The 17,475-nt window shown below is 44.5% G+C and overlaps 1 protein-coding gene across 6 annotated transcripts in view; it reads left to right on the plus strand.

The window, feature by feature from the left end:
* Nucleotides 1-237: 237 nt before the first annotated feature.
* Nucleotides 238-17,475, plus strand: part of Marf1 (meiosis regulator and mRNA stability factor 1) — a 51,329-nt gene continuing 34,091 nt past the window's right edge. For 4 of the 6 annotated variants that reach the window (XM_045161373.1, XM_004652284.2, XM_004652285.2 and 1 more), the window contains exons 1-7: nucleotides 238-274; nucleotides 6,042-6,243; nucleotides 8,567-9,259; nucleotides 9,955-10,129; nucleotides 11,262-11,488; nucleotides 14,024-14,141; nucleotides 14,949-15,121. In XM_045161373.1, the coding sequence (XP_045017308.1) occupies nucleotides 6,100-6,243; nucleotides 8,567-9,259; nucleotides 9,955-10,129; nucleotides 11,262-11,488; nucleotides 14,024-14,141; nucleotides 14,949-15,121 (1,530 nt within the window). In that variant the 5' untranslated portion in view covers nucleotides 238-274; nucleotides 6,042-6,099. The remainder of the gene's footprint in view (nucleotides 275-6,041; nucleotides 6,244-8,566; nucleotides 9,260-9,954; nucleotides 10,130-11,261; nucleotides 11,489-14,023; nucleotides 14,142-14,948; nucleotides 15,122-17,475) is intronic. The other 2 variants (XM_045161375.1, XM_004652286.2) reach the window with 1 other exon arrangement.

The following is a 17,475-nucleotide window of genomic DNA, read 5'->3' on the forward strand; positions in this document are numbered from 1 at the left end:
AAGTGTTTATTCCAAGGCCGGGCCCTCCGCTCCCAGCATGCCCCGCGCAGGGAGAACACGGGGGCGGGGCAAAAGGAGGAAGGGGCGGGGCTAGCGGGAAATAAGGGCGTCGGTTTTGCGACAGGGGCGGTGCGGCGCGGAAGCGGAAGTGGAGGGTGCGCTTGGCGGCGGCGGCGGGAGCTGCGGAGTCGGGAATCAAAACAAAGGGCCTGGGGGGGCGGGGGGGGAAGGCGGCGGGGCCGGAATGTGATCCGAGGAGGAGCCGGCGGCTGAGGTGAGTTTGTGCTCAGCGTCGGGACTCGAACGCGGGCCGACCCACGGCTCCGGGAACACCGGAGTTGGACGAGGGACGGTGTTTTCCTCCCCCTTCCCCCACCTCTCATTGCCGGGGTGCGAGGGGCTGGGCTTTTGGTCCGAGGACCAGCACCTGAGAGGGGCCGGGGGAAGCGCGCCGTCTCCCCGCCTGGTCTCGCCGAGTCGGGTCCCTGCTGTCACTTTGGCGCCGCTCTTCCCCGTTGGGGTCATTGGCCCGCCCGCCCGCGCGCACCTGTCTCCTTTCTCCGGGTCGGGCCCTGCAGGTGTGAGGAGCTACCTGCGCGGAGAGTGTGCAGACTTGGGAAGTTCCCGGACCTGCTGGCTTCCGTAGCCCTTCCTGAGCGGTTTGCAGCCTGCTCCTCGGCCGCGCTGCAAACCCCCCTGCGATGCAGCCTCTGGGCGCGAACACTCCCTCCTACTCCGAGGAACGCGAACTCGGCCCAGCACCTTTCTGGTGTTACCTAGAGCTATCCGGTCGTATCTGTGTCTTTCCTCTTTTGCACTCCCAAGCTTTTGTCATTTCTGTTTTTACGTACGGAAAACCGGAAAGCTAAATAGGCTCCCTTCACATTTAGCGAGCTCTGCATTTGTCCATTGATTGTTTATTGACATACATGAGGCATAGTGGAGGGTTAGGTTCGGGGGCGGGGGGTGCAGGAAATACAAGCCCGATGTTGTGGAATTTATAGTCTAATAGGATATATAATATAAGTAAGCAAATAAACAAGTGCTATGGAGAGAGGAAACAAGCTAGCAGAATGGGAATGGGGACTTCGGGACGCATGGAGTGTAAGAAATGTTCAGTGTGAATGGAGATAACATCTCGGGTTCAGAGAAGTGAGTCGCCCAAAAGGTGCATAGATAGAAGGGGGATAGCTTTGGGGGGCTACTGTGCAAGGCTGTGTGGTGCCCTAGCCTTTGCTGCCAGCCAATATCTAAATTACTTAAAGATACAGACAGAATGACAGAAGGAAGATTCACACTCAAATAAAACAGAGCTTCCGCTGGCCACCTCAGATGTTTAGTGGAACTCCTAGGAGTATTTGAGAAATTTTCAGGGTACAGACCACTAACAAGTTTTTGCTTTTATTTATTTGCCCCCTTTTTGCATTTTTATTTATTTATTTATTTATTTATTTATTTTTGAGACAAGGCTGGCCTGGAATTCAGTAAGTAGATCAGGCTGTCTTCAAGGTTGCAGTGATTCTCCTGCCTCTGTCTCCCTAGTGCCAGGATCACAGGCAGGGTGCCCCACTCTGGGTGCCTTTTACTAAGCAATCCTGAAGGTACCTTAGTGTAGTAGAAAGAGCTTCCTGTGATCCCAGGCTAGCTACAAAACATTTTAAGTTTCTGTTTCCTGTCTACAAAGTATAATTGATTTCTCTTGTCTGTCTCACAGAAATATTGAGAAAAATTAAATCCAGCCAGGTGTGGTGGCACACACCTTTAATCCCAGCACTCGGGAGGCTGAGGTAGGAGGATCACCGTGAGTTCACGGCCACCCTGAGACTATAGAGTGAATTTCAGGTCAGCCTGGACTAGCCTGAAACCCTACCTCGAAAAACAAACAAAAAAAGAAATCCATTGTCTCAGCTTTTTCTTCCTTGTATCCCTTGTTTAATAGATACTAAATAAATATTTGCTAGATGAGGAAATAAAGGTTAAATAAAAATGCTGTATGAACAGTTATACTAAAATGTTAGCTCAATTTCAGGATTTGTCTCTGAAGAGGTTTAGGAACACATGTTGGAACTGCTTGTGCTGTGAATATCGTAAGTTCTTATGATTAAGAGAGGAGTTTGTTGGGGGACATAGACCTGGATTTACTAATAAAAACAACTATTGGGCTGGAGAGATGGCTCAGCGGTTAAGATGCTTGCCTACAAAGCCTAATGACCCAGGTTCAGTTCCCCAGTAACCAAATAAAACCAGATGCACAGAGTGCATGTATCTGGATGCTGTTGACAGTGGGCAGAGGCCCTGGTGCACCCATTCTCGTTCTTTCTGTCTTTCTCTGTCTCCCTCTGCTTGCAAATAAGTAAATACGTTTTTTTTTTTAAACTATCATAGTTTAACATCAGTGGTGGCAGTTAACTTATCTATCTCTAAATTGACCATTCCCAGTTGTGTGCTAGGTAAATAGTGTGCTTTTTCAATTTCCTCATTCAACAGATATTGACTTTGTACTTACCATGGAACAGGCCCTCTGCCGGGTTCAAGGTACAGGGGTGAGATTGAACATAGGGTGCATTGACACAGTTTCAGTGCTATGAAATATATAGGGAGACACTAGTCTCATTTCGTAGAAGAGGAAACAAACTGGTTTCTCCTTTTGGGGGGAGGGTTGGGATCAAACCCAGAACCTTGAACATGCTGAGCATATGCTTTATCACTGAAAAATACCTCTTGTCTGGAAACAGGCAGTTTAGTTTTATAGCTTCAGTAAACATTTTAGCCTTTGTAACCAAATGGTTGATGTTGCATAGACTTGGCTCTGAAGTTATAGTGCGAAAGCGGCCACAGGCACTATTAAGAGAAATGCGAGCCAGGCGTGGTGGCACACACCTTTAATCCCAGCACTCTGGATGCAGAGGTAGGAGGATCGCCTTGAGTTCAGGGCCACCCTGAGAGTATATAGTGAATTCCAGGTCAGCATGGGCTGGAATGAGACTCTACCTTGAAAAAAAAAAAAAAAAAAAAAAAGAGGGTGACCGTGTACCAAACCTTATAAACACTGAAATTTATTACATATTTTTAATTTTGGGGAGGGATTGGTTTTTTCAAGGTAGGGTCTTGCTCTAGCTCAGGCTGACCTGGAATTCACTATGTTGTTTCAGGGTGGCCTTGAACTCACAGCGATCCTCCTACCTCTGTCTCCTAAGTGCTGTGATTAAAGGCACATGCCGCCATGCCTGGCTTTTGATATTTTTAATTTTTCAGGAATAAAAAATGTATAATGAAAAATGAATACAAAACGAATTTAAAAAATACAACACATTTTTAGTGCAGTAGCTGGGTGTGGTGGATCACACCTATAATCTCAGCAATTGGGGGGATGAGACAGGAGGATTGCTATGAGCTTGAACCTGGGCTACAGAGTGAGACCCTGTCTCAGAAAGCTAAATAGGGAGCTGGACATGGTGGTGCACACCTTTTTTTAAAATATTAAAAAAAATTTTTTTGTTTATTCAAGAGTGACAGAGAGAGAGAAAGAGAGGGAGAGGGAGAGAGAGAGAGAGAGAGAGAATGGGCGTGCCAGGGCTTCCAGCCACTGCAAACGAACTCCAGACTGGTGCGCCTCCTTGTGCATCTAACGTGGGTCCTGGGGAATCGAGCCTCAAACCAGGATCCTCAGGCTTCACAGGCAAGCGATTAACTGCTAAGCCATCTCTCCAGCCCTGGTGCACACCTTTAATCCCTAATACCAGCACTCTGGAGGCAGAGGTAGAATCCCCGTGAGTTCCGGGCCACCCTGACACTACATAGTGAGTTCTGGATCAGCTTGGGCTAGAGTCAGACTCTACCTCGAAGAAACAACAACAACAAAAACTAAATAGGGGCTGGAGAGATGGCTTAGCAGTTAAGCCTAATGATCTGGGCTCAATTCCCCAGTACCCACCTAAAGCCAAATGCACAAAGTCAGGGGCATGTATCTGGAGTTTGATTGCAGCCACTAAAGGCCCTGGCATGCCCGTTCTCTGTCTATCTCTCTTTATCTCTGCTTGCAAATAAGTAAATACAGGCAGTGAGCTGGCTTTGGCCAGCAGGCCATAGTTTACTCTTTTTTATGCCATCAGATTTGCAGTTACTTAGCTGTCATGTAGATGTTAAAATCTCTTAGAAAAAGCATCTTAACAGAACTACAGCTAAAGGAAACTTTCCTACTTGCCCAGATGAAATTTCTGATACTTACCTGAAAATGACCACTCTTGGGATCCTGTAACAAGGGTGTGTAGGTGAGGCTGTTTTCCTCACCATCAGCTAGCTGCCCACCTGCCCTCCTGCCCAGCGAGTATGGCTTGAGTCAATCTGTTTTTATTGTGCTCTAAGATTTGTAAGATTTTTGTGCTGTGGTAGGCACTGCACCTCTGTGACTTGTGATTTCTGTAATTATTAAGGATTTTGGTACTATTATTTTGTATTTTCTTTTTTAAATTTATTTTATTTTTTATGTGAAACAGAGAGAATGGGCACACCAAGGCCTCTGGCCAATGCACACAAACTCCAGACACATGCACCACCTTGTGCATTTGGCTTACATAAGACCTGGAGAATCAAACCTGGGTCCTTAGGATTCATAGGCAAGTGCCTTAACCACTAAGCCATCTCTCCAGCCCTCTTTTTCTTTTTCTTTTCCTCCCTCCCTCCCTTTCTCTCTCTCTTTCTTTCTTTTTCCAAGTTGGGGTTTTGCTGTAGCCCAAGCTGATGTGGAATTCACTATGTAGTCTCACAGTGCCCTGACACTCATGAAGATCCTCCTACCTCTGCCTCCCAAGTGCTAGAATTAAAGGCATGCGCCACCACACCCAGCTCGCTTGCTCACTCACTCTTTATTTCTTTTAAAAATACTTTATTCCTATCTATCTATTAGAAAGAGTCAAATAGAAAATGGGTGTGTCAGGGCCCCTAACCACTGCAAATGAACTCCAGACACATGTGCCAACATGTGCATCTGGCTTATATGAGTGCTGGGAATCAAACTGAGGCCGTCAGACATCATAAGCAAGCACTTTAATCACTGAGCAATCTCCAGACACACCTTGTATTTTCATTAGAAGTAAACTGAGAGATTGCTTTGGTTTGTTCCCTGACAGACTAGAATTCAGTCCACAGAAGTCATTGAATCTGGACCTTCTGTGCGCTTATCAGAGACACGGGGGGAGAGTTGGGCTGTGGCTGTCCTTTCCTAAATTAGATGCTCTCCTCTTTTTTCTCATAAGTAGAGCTTTTAGGGAAAGATAGCTGAGTGTTGAGAAAACCATGGACAAAGTTTGCTTGAGGCTGGAGGTTGATCCCAGCCAAGAGAATAGGTGGATTCTCACGCAGGGACATTGAGTGTCTAGGACTTGGCTGTGGCTTTCAAGCATGGCTATGTTGAAAAAAGAAACAGGTCTCATTTTGGATCAACCTTACTTAAAGAGCGATGGGCCACAAGGAATGGAGGAATGGCAGGTTAACTACTGAGCCATCTCTTCAGCCCCCATGTAGTTAGGTTTCAAGCCAGCATAGCCAAATTTACCAAATTGTAGTAACCTGTAATAAGTGCTGCTTTGTTCTTTAGGGTTTGACTCCTTGTGAGCTATTGCACTGTATACAGTTGCAGCCTCATATTTTAACATTACAAGAGGGCTGGGAGATGGCTTCGTTGATAAAGTGCTTGCTATGTAAGCATGAGGACTGGATTGCAGCTCCCCAGCACCCACGTAAAAGCATGCAGGCTTGGTGACCCGCCTGTATAATAATCCTTGTGCTGGAAAACCAGAGATGGGATCCCTGGGGCAAGCTGGCTAGTTAGATTAGTCAAAACTGCGAACTCTGAGTTCAACAAGAGGCACTGCCTTAGTAAATGAAGTGGAGAGCCATAGATCTAAGATGACGCCCAAGGTCACCCTCCACACACACGTGAGCATACTTGCACTCACACATGAACACACCAATGTTTGAAAAAAATTAAAACATGGACTTGTGCACAGAAATAACATGGGCATCTCATTCACTTTTCACAGGGTGGAAGAATGAAAGAAAAGAAAGATGAAAGAATGTTGAACCACTTTGTCTGGCTGTATGATGGAAGGAAACGGAACTGAAAATCCTTGCAGCAGAACACTTGGATGGCTTCAACAAGATAACGATGCTAAGCCGTGGCTTTGGAAATTCTCTAATTGCTTCTCTCGTCCTGAGCAGACATTGCCTCTTAGTCCCCAAACGGTAACTTGGAGGACATAACGTGTGTTGAATGATTGGGAGGTCCGTAGGTTGGGACACAGCATCTCTCCCTCCGATATGCTGGGTTCTCCTGGACATCCTGCTCACACTGTTCCTGGTAGTGTGTTATTAAAGACTTCTCAATCAACAAGAACATACTCGTTTGTTTTAAATCTGTATTTCACCCTGAGCAGCTATTGATGCTTAATGTTAAAATTGGGAGGAAGTTTTGTTTCTTATTAAAGTGTCAAATTCTAAAGGTTGTTTAGTAAAATCCAAGAAGTGTGTAAAATTTTTATTTTATAACAGTCTTCTTAGTTGGTTTTAAGCTTGTTGATTTTGAAGACAAGTTCTCATTATCTAGCCCACAGTGGTCTTGAATTTGTGATCCTACCTGAGTTTCCTGAGTACAATGCCTGGCTTGCCTTTTTAGTTTTAAATCATGTAAATTAGGAAAGGTTGGCAGAACCTCATTGGCAGTATTTTTGTTCAGGATTTCTCATGGCTATTTAAATATCACTTCTTGGCCCTCCTTTTCTTGGTGGTTCTGAGTTTGATTAAACCAGAGGTATTGCATGTATGAGCACTTGCTCGTACTAATGTACTTCCTTAACTCTTGCTTTACTTTAGGCTTTTCATAGTGATTTGAACATCGGTGTTACCACCTTTCTTTTCTACTTAGTGTTCATATGAGACTTTTTAAAAGTCAGTTTATCTTGCGCTAGGTTTTCTCTGTCTATTGTCTTTAGTGCAAGACATCAAGTAATATGGGTCATTTCACAAGCATTTGTCTTTAGGGACAGTTGACGAGGAGGGCTGGCCTCTTAGGGCTTTCTGGAGTGGGTGGTGGATCTGGTCCTCATGGACTTACTAGTTCAGAAGTGTGCTGTCAACTTTACAGACCTTGGGTTTTGACCATGATACATGCATGGTGGAGCCAGTTCAGTGGACCATCTCACAAGCCCCTGCCCAAAAGAGCCTTGTCTGTATACACCAGAACAGCAGTGTGTTCATTTCCTGTCTGAGCCATGCTTATTAGTAGGATAAGACACACTGTTTGCTGCCTTCTGAGTTTATGGCCATTAGCTTCCTCATAGGAAAAGTCTCCCTGGACATCTAGATTTCCCCTAGGTGCGTGTAGAATTCACTGACAAGGAATAAAATAGTAAGAGGCAGATGAGCCCTCTGTGCTTCGAGGGATGAGCATATCACAGTCACCAAGTCAAGGCATCCTCTTTGTCCTGGTGGTTCTAATCTCACTCATGAAGGCTGTTTACTAGTTAAGTCCACTTTCCAGGGCCAGGTACTATGCTAAGTGTTTCATATGCTTGACCTCAGAGTTAAATCAGTGTCATAGAACTATGGGGTGTCATACAACTGGAATGTTAGCTTCACCCCAAGTCTTTGTATACTAGCCTCCTGTGCCTGTGATGGAGTCACATGAAAAACAGATCTAGGGCTGGAGAGATGGCTTAGCGGTTAAGCACTTGCCTGTGAAGCCTAAAGATCCCGGTTCGAGGCTCGGTTCCCCAGGTCCCACGTTAGCCAGATGCACAAGGGGGTGCACGTGTCTGGAGTTCGTTTGCAGAGGCTGGAAGCCCTGGCGCGCCCATTCTCTCTCTCTCCCGCTATCTGTCTTTCTCTCTGTGTCTGTCGCTCTCAAATAAATAAATTAAAAAAAAAAAAAGAAAAAGAAAAACAGATCTAACACTTTTTCCAGATCTAAAACTTGGTTTACATATGTCACAGTATAATTGTTGACATTAAGGCTTTGGGTCATGATTACCTCATGTTTTCTAGTTAGTGACAACTTAGCTGGGTCACGTAGAGCAGATGGCTGATCTTACCCATAGTATTTGGATTCCATCTGTCCTCTAGGAAGCCCTTACACATTGACTATAGGAATATGAAGCAAAAGTGATCCACTTTGTTGGAAGCATCTTTTGTGAGTGCTGTTTGTGCTGTTTTCTTACCCCTTCTGTGTCTTCAGATGATCCTGTGATGCAGGGGGAAGTTGTGAAAAGGAAGTCACTGAGGCATGGGTGGTTAACCTGGCTTTCCAAAGCTGTAAACACATGAGCACTTCCCAACACACCCTACCTGTCCGCTTTAAGAATTAGGGAGTACAGTGTTAATTTTAGCTCTGTGTTTCTGTGTGCACTTCCCACAGACCTCTGAATTCCCCTAGCCTTAGCTAGGCACTGCGCCATTTGTTTGATGAAGAATGAGTTGAACAGTCTCTACATTTTAATGTAATAGTTAGCGTATAAGTAAACAACTCCTGGCCTCCTAAAAATTGACTCGTGTTGCAATTTTCTCTTCTCAGAAAGAATCCATGGAGAACAAGAAAGCTGTTGTGGAATTAAAGGATGTACCATCTCCCCTTCACATTGGCTCTAAAATTTTCCCAGCAGTCCCACTTCCTGATATTCATTCTCTTCAGCAACCTACAGTACAGCTTTCAACTGTCCCCAAAGTAAGCTGCTGTGCTCATTGCCCTAATGAACCCTGCACTTCACCAATGCGTTTTGGCGGTGGCAGTGGTGGTGGCAGCGGTGGAGGTACTGGTAGCCTGAGTCACACGGGCACACTCTTAGACTCGCAGAGCACCAGGACAGTCACATGTCAGGTAGGGTCAGGGTTTGCTTTCCAGTCTGCCTCTTCCCTCCAGAACGCCTCCGCTAGGAACAACTTGGCAGGCATTGCAAGTGACTTTCCCAGCATGTGTGTAGAGAGCAGTCTATCTTCCTGCAAGCACCTACCCTGTTGTGGAAAACTCCATTTCCCATCATGTCACAGTAACGTGCACAAGCTGCATCCATTTCCAGCTCTGCAGGGCTGCACCTCTGCTGGCTATTTCCCTTGTTCTGATTTCCCAAGTGGGGCTCCTGGCCATTTGGAAGAACACCTTTCACAGTCGGAGCTAACGCCTCACTTGTGCACCAACTCCTTGCACCTAAATGTGGTACCTCCGGTTTGTTTAAAGGGCTCACTGTATTGTGAAGACTGTCTAAACAAGGTTTGTATCCTTTTCTTCTTCAGTTGGGGCAGTTGAGGTTTGAGAAATGACTTTTGAAGTGGATCTGTTTTGTAGTCTTTTCTTCTGTGTGGGGTTGAAGGATCTCTATGGTGAGGATTGTTCCCCATTAGCATTGCTGCTGCTTGTTCTGAAAGAAGTAAAGTTTAAAGTGGGAGAACATCTGGAACAGCTTGAAGTAATTTATGTAACCTATGCTTTTAGGGCCTCTGTTTGCAGTATGTCCATTTTCTATAGAGGACTTGATTTGACAGTCTCCACGTTCTTTCATTATTAATGGTTAGGGCCCAATCAATGAGCCCTCGAAACTTAACACTCAGCTTATACATGCACTCTTTCATGTCTCATAGGTAACTCCACATTGTCTTTTTGTAATAACATGGGGAAGTTGGAGCTTGGCCTTATAATTATGTAAGACGTATGTGAGGCCTCCATTGTAGCAGACACACCCGAGAATATAAAAGTTCTAGCATGTGAATCTCTTTCCAAGTCACTTTTTGAAATGAGATTGTGAGTTGGTACCTGATGGTTTTAGGAAAAATGATTTCAAAGTCCATTTTACCAGAGATTAGCAGGTAGGATGTTATGAAACATTTAGAATGTGTTTTCAGTTGTATCTAACTCTAGGTTCTGAAATGATGTATCTGAAATTTCTTAAAAAAATTTTTTTTAAACAGCCAGGAAGAAATAGTATAATTGATGCTACTAAAGTCTGGCCAAATATACCACCTCCGAGCACTCAGCCTGCCCCTCGCGCTGTCCCTCTGTGTAATGGCTGTGGAACCAAAGGAACAGGGAAGGAGAACGCATTGTTGCTGGCGACCAGTCTAAGCAAAGCTGCTTCAAAATTTGGTACATGACATTCTGGCATGAAATGTGTGTATTTATTTATTTGAGAGCAACAGAGAGAGAGAGAATGGGTGCGCCAGGGCCTCCAGCCATTGATAACGAACTCCAGATGCGTGCGCCCCCTTGTGCATCTAGCTAACATGGGTCTTGGGGAATCGAGCCTTGAACTGGGGTCCTTAGACTTCACAGGCAAGCGCTTAACCGTTAGCTGTCCCTGCAGCCCAAATGTGCATTTTTTGAGTAGTTTTCAGTATCTGATACTAACATTGCATTTAATCCCCTCTAAAAATGTCCTTGTGTCTCTAAAGCTGTATGTGAATTCTAAAGTGAGCCTTCCCTTCTATCTTCTGGCAAACTATAGAGCAGTAAAGTCCTTTTTCCTTGATGCTAGGCTGAGATGTCTTCATAGAAAGGTGGAGAGGATAGAACAGTGAGGTACTGGAGGAGACATGGGCTTGAAGTATGTGCACTAGAAGAATTTAGTGTTTAGAACAGCTCAGTGATGGGCAATATTAACAGTATTTGAAACCCAGGAGTCCTTAGTTACAATCTGACCCCCAAAAGTAGCTAATTTGGTTGTTTATGTTCTGGAAACATTTAAACTTTTAAAAAAGTGCGTGTGTATGTATGAGCACACCAGGGTCTTTTGCTACTGCAAAGGAATACCCATATGGCTTTATGTGGGTGGTTGGGGAATTCAACCTGGGATGGCAGACTTTGCATTCAAGTGCCTTTAACTGCTAAGCCATCTCCCCATCCCCTGAAAATATCTTGAAAAGGTTAAAGCAGATGTTAACAACATGTGCAAAACAACAGTAACAGCTTCACTTTGGTCTTTCATATACATCCAGCAGGGAGGTAGGCATGCACTGAAGATGGAAGTCAGGTTAGGTTCAGAGAGTGTTCAGAGAAACATCAGTAGTCAGCAGGAGACTCAGCTGTAAGTCACTTGACTCAGGAATCCTCTCCTGTGATAACAAAGCAGCTTGGTTATGTCCTAGTAATGACCAGTAAAGTTGGTCTCCTGAAACAGCATCAGTGATTTAGGTTTTTTGCTGTTATGAATTACCTAGTGTAATTTTAATTCATATTTCTTTTTCACTACATGTAACTGGAAGTGTTTACATTTCTTAAGGGTCACCAGAAGTTTCAATAGCTGGACAGGTGCTAGAAAACCTGCCTCCCATTGGAGTTTTTTGGGATATAGAAAATTGCTCAGTTCCTTCTGGCCGGTCAGCTACTACGGTTGTGCAAAGAATCCGTGAGAAATTTTTTAAAGGGCACAGAGAAGCAGAATTTATCTGTGTGTGTGACATCAGTAAAGAAAATAAAGAAGTTATTCAAGAACTGAATAATTGCCAGGTAAGAAAAAAACTTTTAAGAATTTTAATCTTTTGTGATAGCAGAATCAGCACATGGTGGTTGTTTTTAAAAGAGGCAGAGAGAGAGAGAGAGAATGGGCATGCCAGGGCCTCCAGCCACTGCAGACGAATTCCAGATGCATGCACCACCTTGTGCATCTGGCTTATGTGGGTCCTGGGGAATAGAGCCTCAAACTGGGGTCCTTAGCTTTACAGGCAAGTGTTTAACCACTAAGCCATCTCTGTAGCCCTGGTGGTGGTTTTTAAAAATGCCATTAATAGCAGCTGAGGAGATGCTCAGCATTTTAAGGCACTTACTTGCAAAGGTTGCTAAACTAGGGTTGATTCCCCAGCACCATGTAAAAAGCCAGAGGTGCAAGCAAGTGTGATACATGTCTGGAGCTTGTTGGCAGTGTCAAGAGACCCTGGCATGCCCCTCTCCCCCATACACAGGCAGATAAATTAAAAAAAATTTGAAAAAAAAGAATTCCAAGTTCAGATTAGCCTAATGACTCACTACAGTTGTGCTAAGTGTACAAATCAGAACAATTAGCACAAAGGTAACGCTGAAATTCAGTGACCTGTTTGGATCTCACTGTTACTTATACTTTTGTGCTATAGTCACATGTGTCCCCTCTCTGTGAACCTGATACATGGGATTTATTATTTCTAATTTACAGTTGAAATGTGAGGAGAAACCACTGGTTTAAAATCACATAGCCAGTAAATGAATTTAAAGTGAAGGTTGTCTGATCGCAGAGTTTATTGTAAGGTTGAATTTAGAATCCAGGTGTTTTGACTCTTGGATAGATGATCCATTGGTATATTGCTGGCTCCAATTATATACTTCAGTGTTTACAAAAACTGCTGAATCCTATTGGAATTGCATGTGATTGAGGCACCTTTCAGAATAAACCTTTGCTTACAGACTTGTATGTGATCCTTAAAGTCTAACAGGAATCCGTGTATTTTGAGTCCTTGAGGCTTGTTACTCCTCCTCATTCCACCACAGCCCCAGGTCCTGGGCCACAGACAATGGGTAACAGACACATGCAACACCAGACTATACCTTAATCAGATGATGAGTTCTACCCCTGCAAATGGTAGACAGCGGATTAGGGGAAATTCAGTGACTTCAAATTTAATAACTTGCTTTTCCCTCATTTCTTTTTGTTGTTTGTTTCTGTTGTTTTGTTTTTTGTTTGGTTTGTTTGTTTTTGAGGTAGGGTCTCCCTCTAGCCCAGACTGACCTGGAATTTACTATGTAGTCTCAGGTTGGCCTCAAACTCAGAGTGATCCTCCTACCTTGGCCTCCAAAGTACTGGGATTAAAGGCATGCGCCACCACACCTGGTCCTTTGTATATCTTTTTTTAAAAATTTTTTTGTTTGTTTATTTTTTAATTTTTTTGTTCATTTCTTAAAAATTATTTAATTTATTTATTGGAGAGTGACAGACAGAGAAAGAGGCAGATAGAGATAGACAGAGAATGGGCACGCCTCTAGCCACTGCAAACGAACTCCTCTTGTGCATCTGGCTAATGTGGGTCCTGGGGAGTTGAGCCTCGAACCGGGGGTCCTTAGACTTCATGGGCAAGCGCTTAACTGCTAATCCATCTCTCCAGCCGTTTTTGTTCATTTTTATTTATTTAGTTGAGAGTGACAGAGAAAGAGGCAGATAGAGAGAGAATGGGCGTGGCAGGGCCTCCAGCCACTGCAAACTCCAGACATGTGCGCCCCCTTGTGCATCTGGCAAATGTGGGTCCTGGGAAATTGAGCCTCAAACCCGGGTCCTTAGGCTTCATAGGCAAGTGCTTAACTGCTAAGCCATCTCTCCAGCCCAATTTTTTTTATTTTTATTTATTTATTTGAGAGCGACAGACAGAGATAAAGGCAGAGAGAGAGAGAGAATGGGTGTGCCAGGGCCTCCAGCTACTGCAAATGGACTCCAGATGCGTGTGCCCCTTTGTGCACCTGGCTAAAATGGGTCCTGGGGAACCGAGCCTCGAACTGGGGTCCTTAGGCTTCGCAGGCAAGTGCTTAACCAGTAAGCCATATCTAGCCGTCCTTTGTCTATCTTAAAAGAAAGATAAAAGCAGTTCAGAGAAGCAATTAGAAATGAGAACTGGGGTAGTAATTGACCCACTTAATTCATATGGAGACTCAGTTTTGAAATTGTTGAGATGCAGTTGCAATCTTTATTCATTCCTAAAAATAATTGAAGCGTTTCTTTTTTTTGGTGCTGCTGGGATTGAACCAATGGCAAGCACTCTAACAACGGAGCTATATCCTCAGCCCCTTGAAGAGTTTCTTTCCTCAGGGACTATATGCTAGGTATCAGATGTTTTTGTATGTCTAATTCCAGCACTTTGGAGCTTGAGGCAGAGTGAGCATTGAAGTTAGTTAGGGATATATAGCAAGACCTTGACCCAAACAAACAAATAAAAAAAACCCAAATCTACTAAAATGTGAGCAGAATGTGTAGCCACTCTTTAACCTCCATTCTTGCCCATTTACTCTTACCATAAACAAATGCAGGTCACTGTTGCTCATATCAATGCCACTGCGAAGAACGCAGCCGATGATAAACTCCGGCAGAGTCTGCGCAGGTTTGCGAACACTCACACGGCCCCAGCCACGGTGGTGCTGGTGTCAAGTAAGTACAGAAGCACCTGCTGGGCTCAGCTGGGCTCACTATGCAGCATTTACAGAGCCGGGGAGCTGTGGAAGCCAAAGAAGTGCAGAACTCAGGGTCTGCTGGCTGGTGTGGTGGCTCGCCTTGTAATCCCTGTGTATAGGAGGCTGGTACAGAGGATCATGAGTTCAAGGCCAGCCTAGGCTGTCAACTAAGATCTTGTCTTAAAATTGGAAAGAAAAAAAAAATGCCTGTGTGCTTTTGTATTTTCTCCTTGAATTCTTAGAAGGTCAAGTTTATTAAGTGAAATGTGCTGAATGTGGGTGTTTTTTTTTTTTTTTATGTTTTTTTGAGGTAGGGTCTCACTGTACTCCAGGCCAACCTGGAATTCACTATGTAGTCTCAGGGTGGCCTTGAACTCATGGTGATCCTCCTACCTTTGCCTCCCAAGTGCTGGGATTAAAGGCGCACCCCCATGCCCACTAAATGTGCTTTTGTTGGTTTGGTTTTGCTAGCAATGTTCGCTTCTAGCTGAATAGTACTGAGACATGCAAGCTGAGTAGTTTTCACGTGAGTCTCCCCAGCACACTAACCCTTGCTCCCTGTTCTGTTATAAGTACTCCATGTTGGTGTGTGTCGTCGCTGCCACTTGCCAGCTCTTCTGCAGGAAAAGTGCTTCCATGCTACACAACAGAAGAGGACAGCTCTGAGCATGCGCCAGCCATTCCCTTCTGGGGGGAGGGGGGCGTCACTAGAATTCCTTGGCGGTAGCTCTGTCAAATGTTTCTACTGCTTGGAAATGGGGTTTGACTGTGTCTTTTCTTTTAGCTGATGTCAACTTTGCATTGGAACTTAGTGACTTGAGGCACAGGCACGGTTTTCACATCATCTTGGTCCATAAAAACCAAGCCTCAGAAGCACTGCTGCATCACGCCCATGAGCTGATCGGATTTGAAGAATTCATTTCTGACCTGCCTCCCCGGTTACCACTCAAGATGCCAGTAAGTGGGTCTGTGTTATCCTTGCCAGTTCCCAGTGATAGAAACAAGAGGTGGTCAGGTCCAGGCAGAGCTGCTTTTTTTGTAGGAGGTAGAGACAGGCTTGAAAATCTCTGATTCTTTTCTTGAGCATGTATACGATGCTGATATGGATGAATTTTCTTTTGAGTTTATTTATTTTTAAATATATTTTATTTATTTGAGAGGGAGAAAGAAGCAGAGAGAGAGAGAATGGGCATGCCAGGGCCTCTAGCCACTGTAAACGAACTCCAGATGCATGCGCCCCCTTGTGCATGTGGCTTACGTGGGTCCTTGAGAGTCGAACCAGGATCCTCTGGCTTTGCAGGCAAATGCCTTAACTGCTAAGCCATCTCTCCAGACCTCCCGTTTTTTAGATATATATATACACACACACACACACACACACACATACATATACATATATATACACAATATTAAATATTAATATTTTAATATTATTAAATTATAAAATTATTAATATAATTAATAATTATATATATAATTTTATTTTATTTTTGTTGAAATATGGAGCACTGACTTGCTGCTTTGCCTCAGCAACAGTTACTTCCTTTGCCTCCCATGCTGGCCGTGCTTTATATCAGATTGGTGGAGTAGCGGAGGAATCGTTCCCTTTGCTTCCGAGTGTTAAGGGTGGCGAACATGATTAGAGTTCACACATTGATGAGTGTTTGGCATCAGATAAACAGTGATTATGCATTTTCCTGGCATTTATTCTTATAGCCTAGCAGGTTTTTGTTTTGTTTTGTTTTGTTTTTGTGAGGTAGTATCTCACTCAGGCTGACCTGGAATTCACTATTGTAGTCACCGGGTAGCCCTGAACTCATGGCAATCCTCCTACCTCTGCCCCCCAAGTAGTTAAATTAAATTATTAATTAAAGGCGTGTGCCACCACTCCCAGCACTGGCACTGTTTATAGTGTCTTTCCTGTCCTGTGTAGGTCTCACTGGGCGGTGCTGCTGCTGCTGCTGCTGCTACACCTGTAGCTTATTGAAGTCACATGCCTGGAGAGGGAAAGCATGCTTTCAGAAGTGTTTCTGATAGACTTGATTTGGAATAAGAATGTTCTCCCACGGTGCTGGGCTGTGATAATAGTTTAAGCTATTTCAAAAATGTATGTCAAGTCCAGGCATGGTGGCACATGCATTTGATTCCAGCTCTTGGGAGACAGAGGGAGGAGGATTACTGTGAATTTGAGGCCAGCCTGGGGCAACAGAGTGAATGCCAAGTCAGCCCAGGCAAGAGTGAGATCCTCAAAAATATCCAGAAAGGAAAATGTATGTGAAACTATTCAGGAACTACCAAGAATGACAGAAAAGAGCTACAACACATGTGATCCAGGAAAACAGGCAGTCTAAACCTGACATGTGCTGTTAGTAGATAACTTAAAATCTAGAGTTGCAAGCATATTTCAGACCTGAGCCCATCTCAGACAGGCATGGTAACACACGCCTGAGGTTGTAATCCCAGCAACTTAGAATGTGAAGCAGGAGGATCACAAGTTGTAGGTTGCCCTGGGCCACATAGCTTTAATTCAGTTTGGCTGCATAGTGAGACCCTAGCTCAAAGACAAGAAGAAAAGCTCTCACCTGACGTGGTGGCACATAGTCCCAACACTTGGGAGGCAAAGATAGGAGGATCACTGAGTTCCAGGTCAGCCTGATACTGCAGAGTGAGTTCCGTGAGACTCTACCCGTGTGGGGGACGGGAGGAAGAAGAAGAAAAGCTCTTTTCTATCATCCTTATAGAAGGGGGAAGAAGTTAGTGCTTTGGCGAATCATTGACAACTGCAGCCCAGCACAGACTTCTGCCCTGACAGTCCCACTGCTTGTCCCCAGTGACCCTGCAGGTTTAGAGGTTGGCTAAAGAAGAGACATGCTCAGGGCAGTTCACAGCTGAGGAATCCCAGAATTGGGCCTGGCAGAGCCTTCTTTTGTTTGTTTTTATTTTTTTTGAGGCAGTCATGAAGATCCTCATACCTCAGCCTCCCAAGTGCTGTGATGATAGATGTCAGCCACCATGGCCAGCTGTCGCAGCCTTTTGAGCCTCTCTGGTAACTCATCAGTATCGTCCCTCACAGTTTTAGGGTGCGGCTGTGGTTGCATCTCCTCCCTTCTGCTTCTGTTCTGTGCTGTCTTAACTTCGCAGGTCATTAAGCCAATTATGGTGTTTGGGGTGAGAGTTTTCCCACTTGAAGTCCTTACTTCTTATGACTTAAAAAGAAAAAAAAAAAAAAAAAAAAAGCAGCAGCAGCTAGACATAGTAGTACCCACTTAACCCCAGTACTAGGGAGGCAGAAGTAGGAAGATCCCCATGAG

Source organism: Jaculus jaculus, chromosome 11 (assembly GCF_020740685.1).
Source record: "Jaculus jaculus isolate mJacJac1 chromosome 11, mJacJac1.mat.Y.cur, whole genome shotgun sequence".
NCBI lineage: Eukaryota > Metazoa > Chordata > Mammalia > Rodentia > Dipodidae > Jaculus > Jaculus jaculus.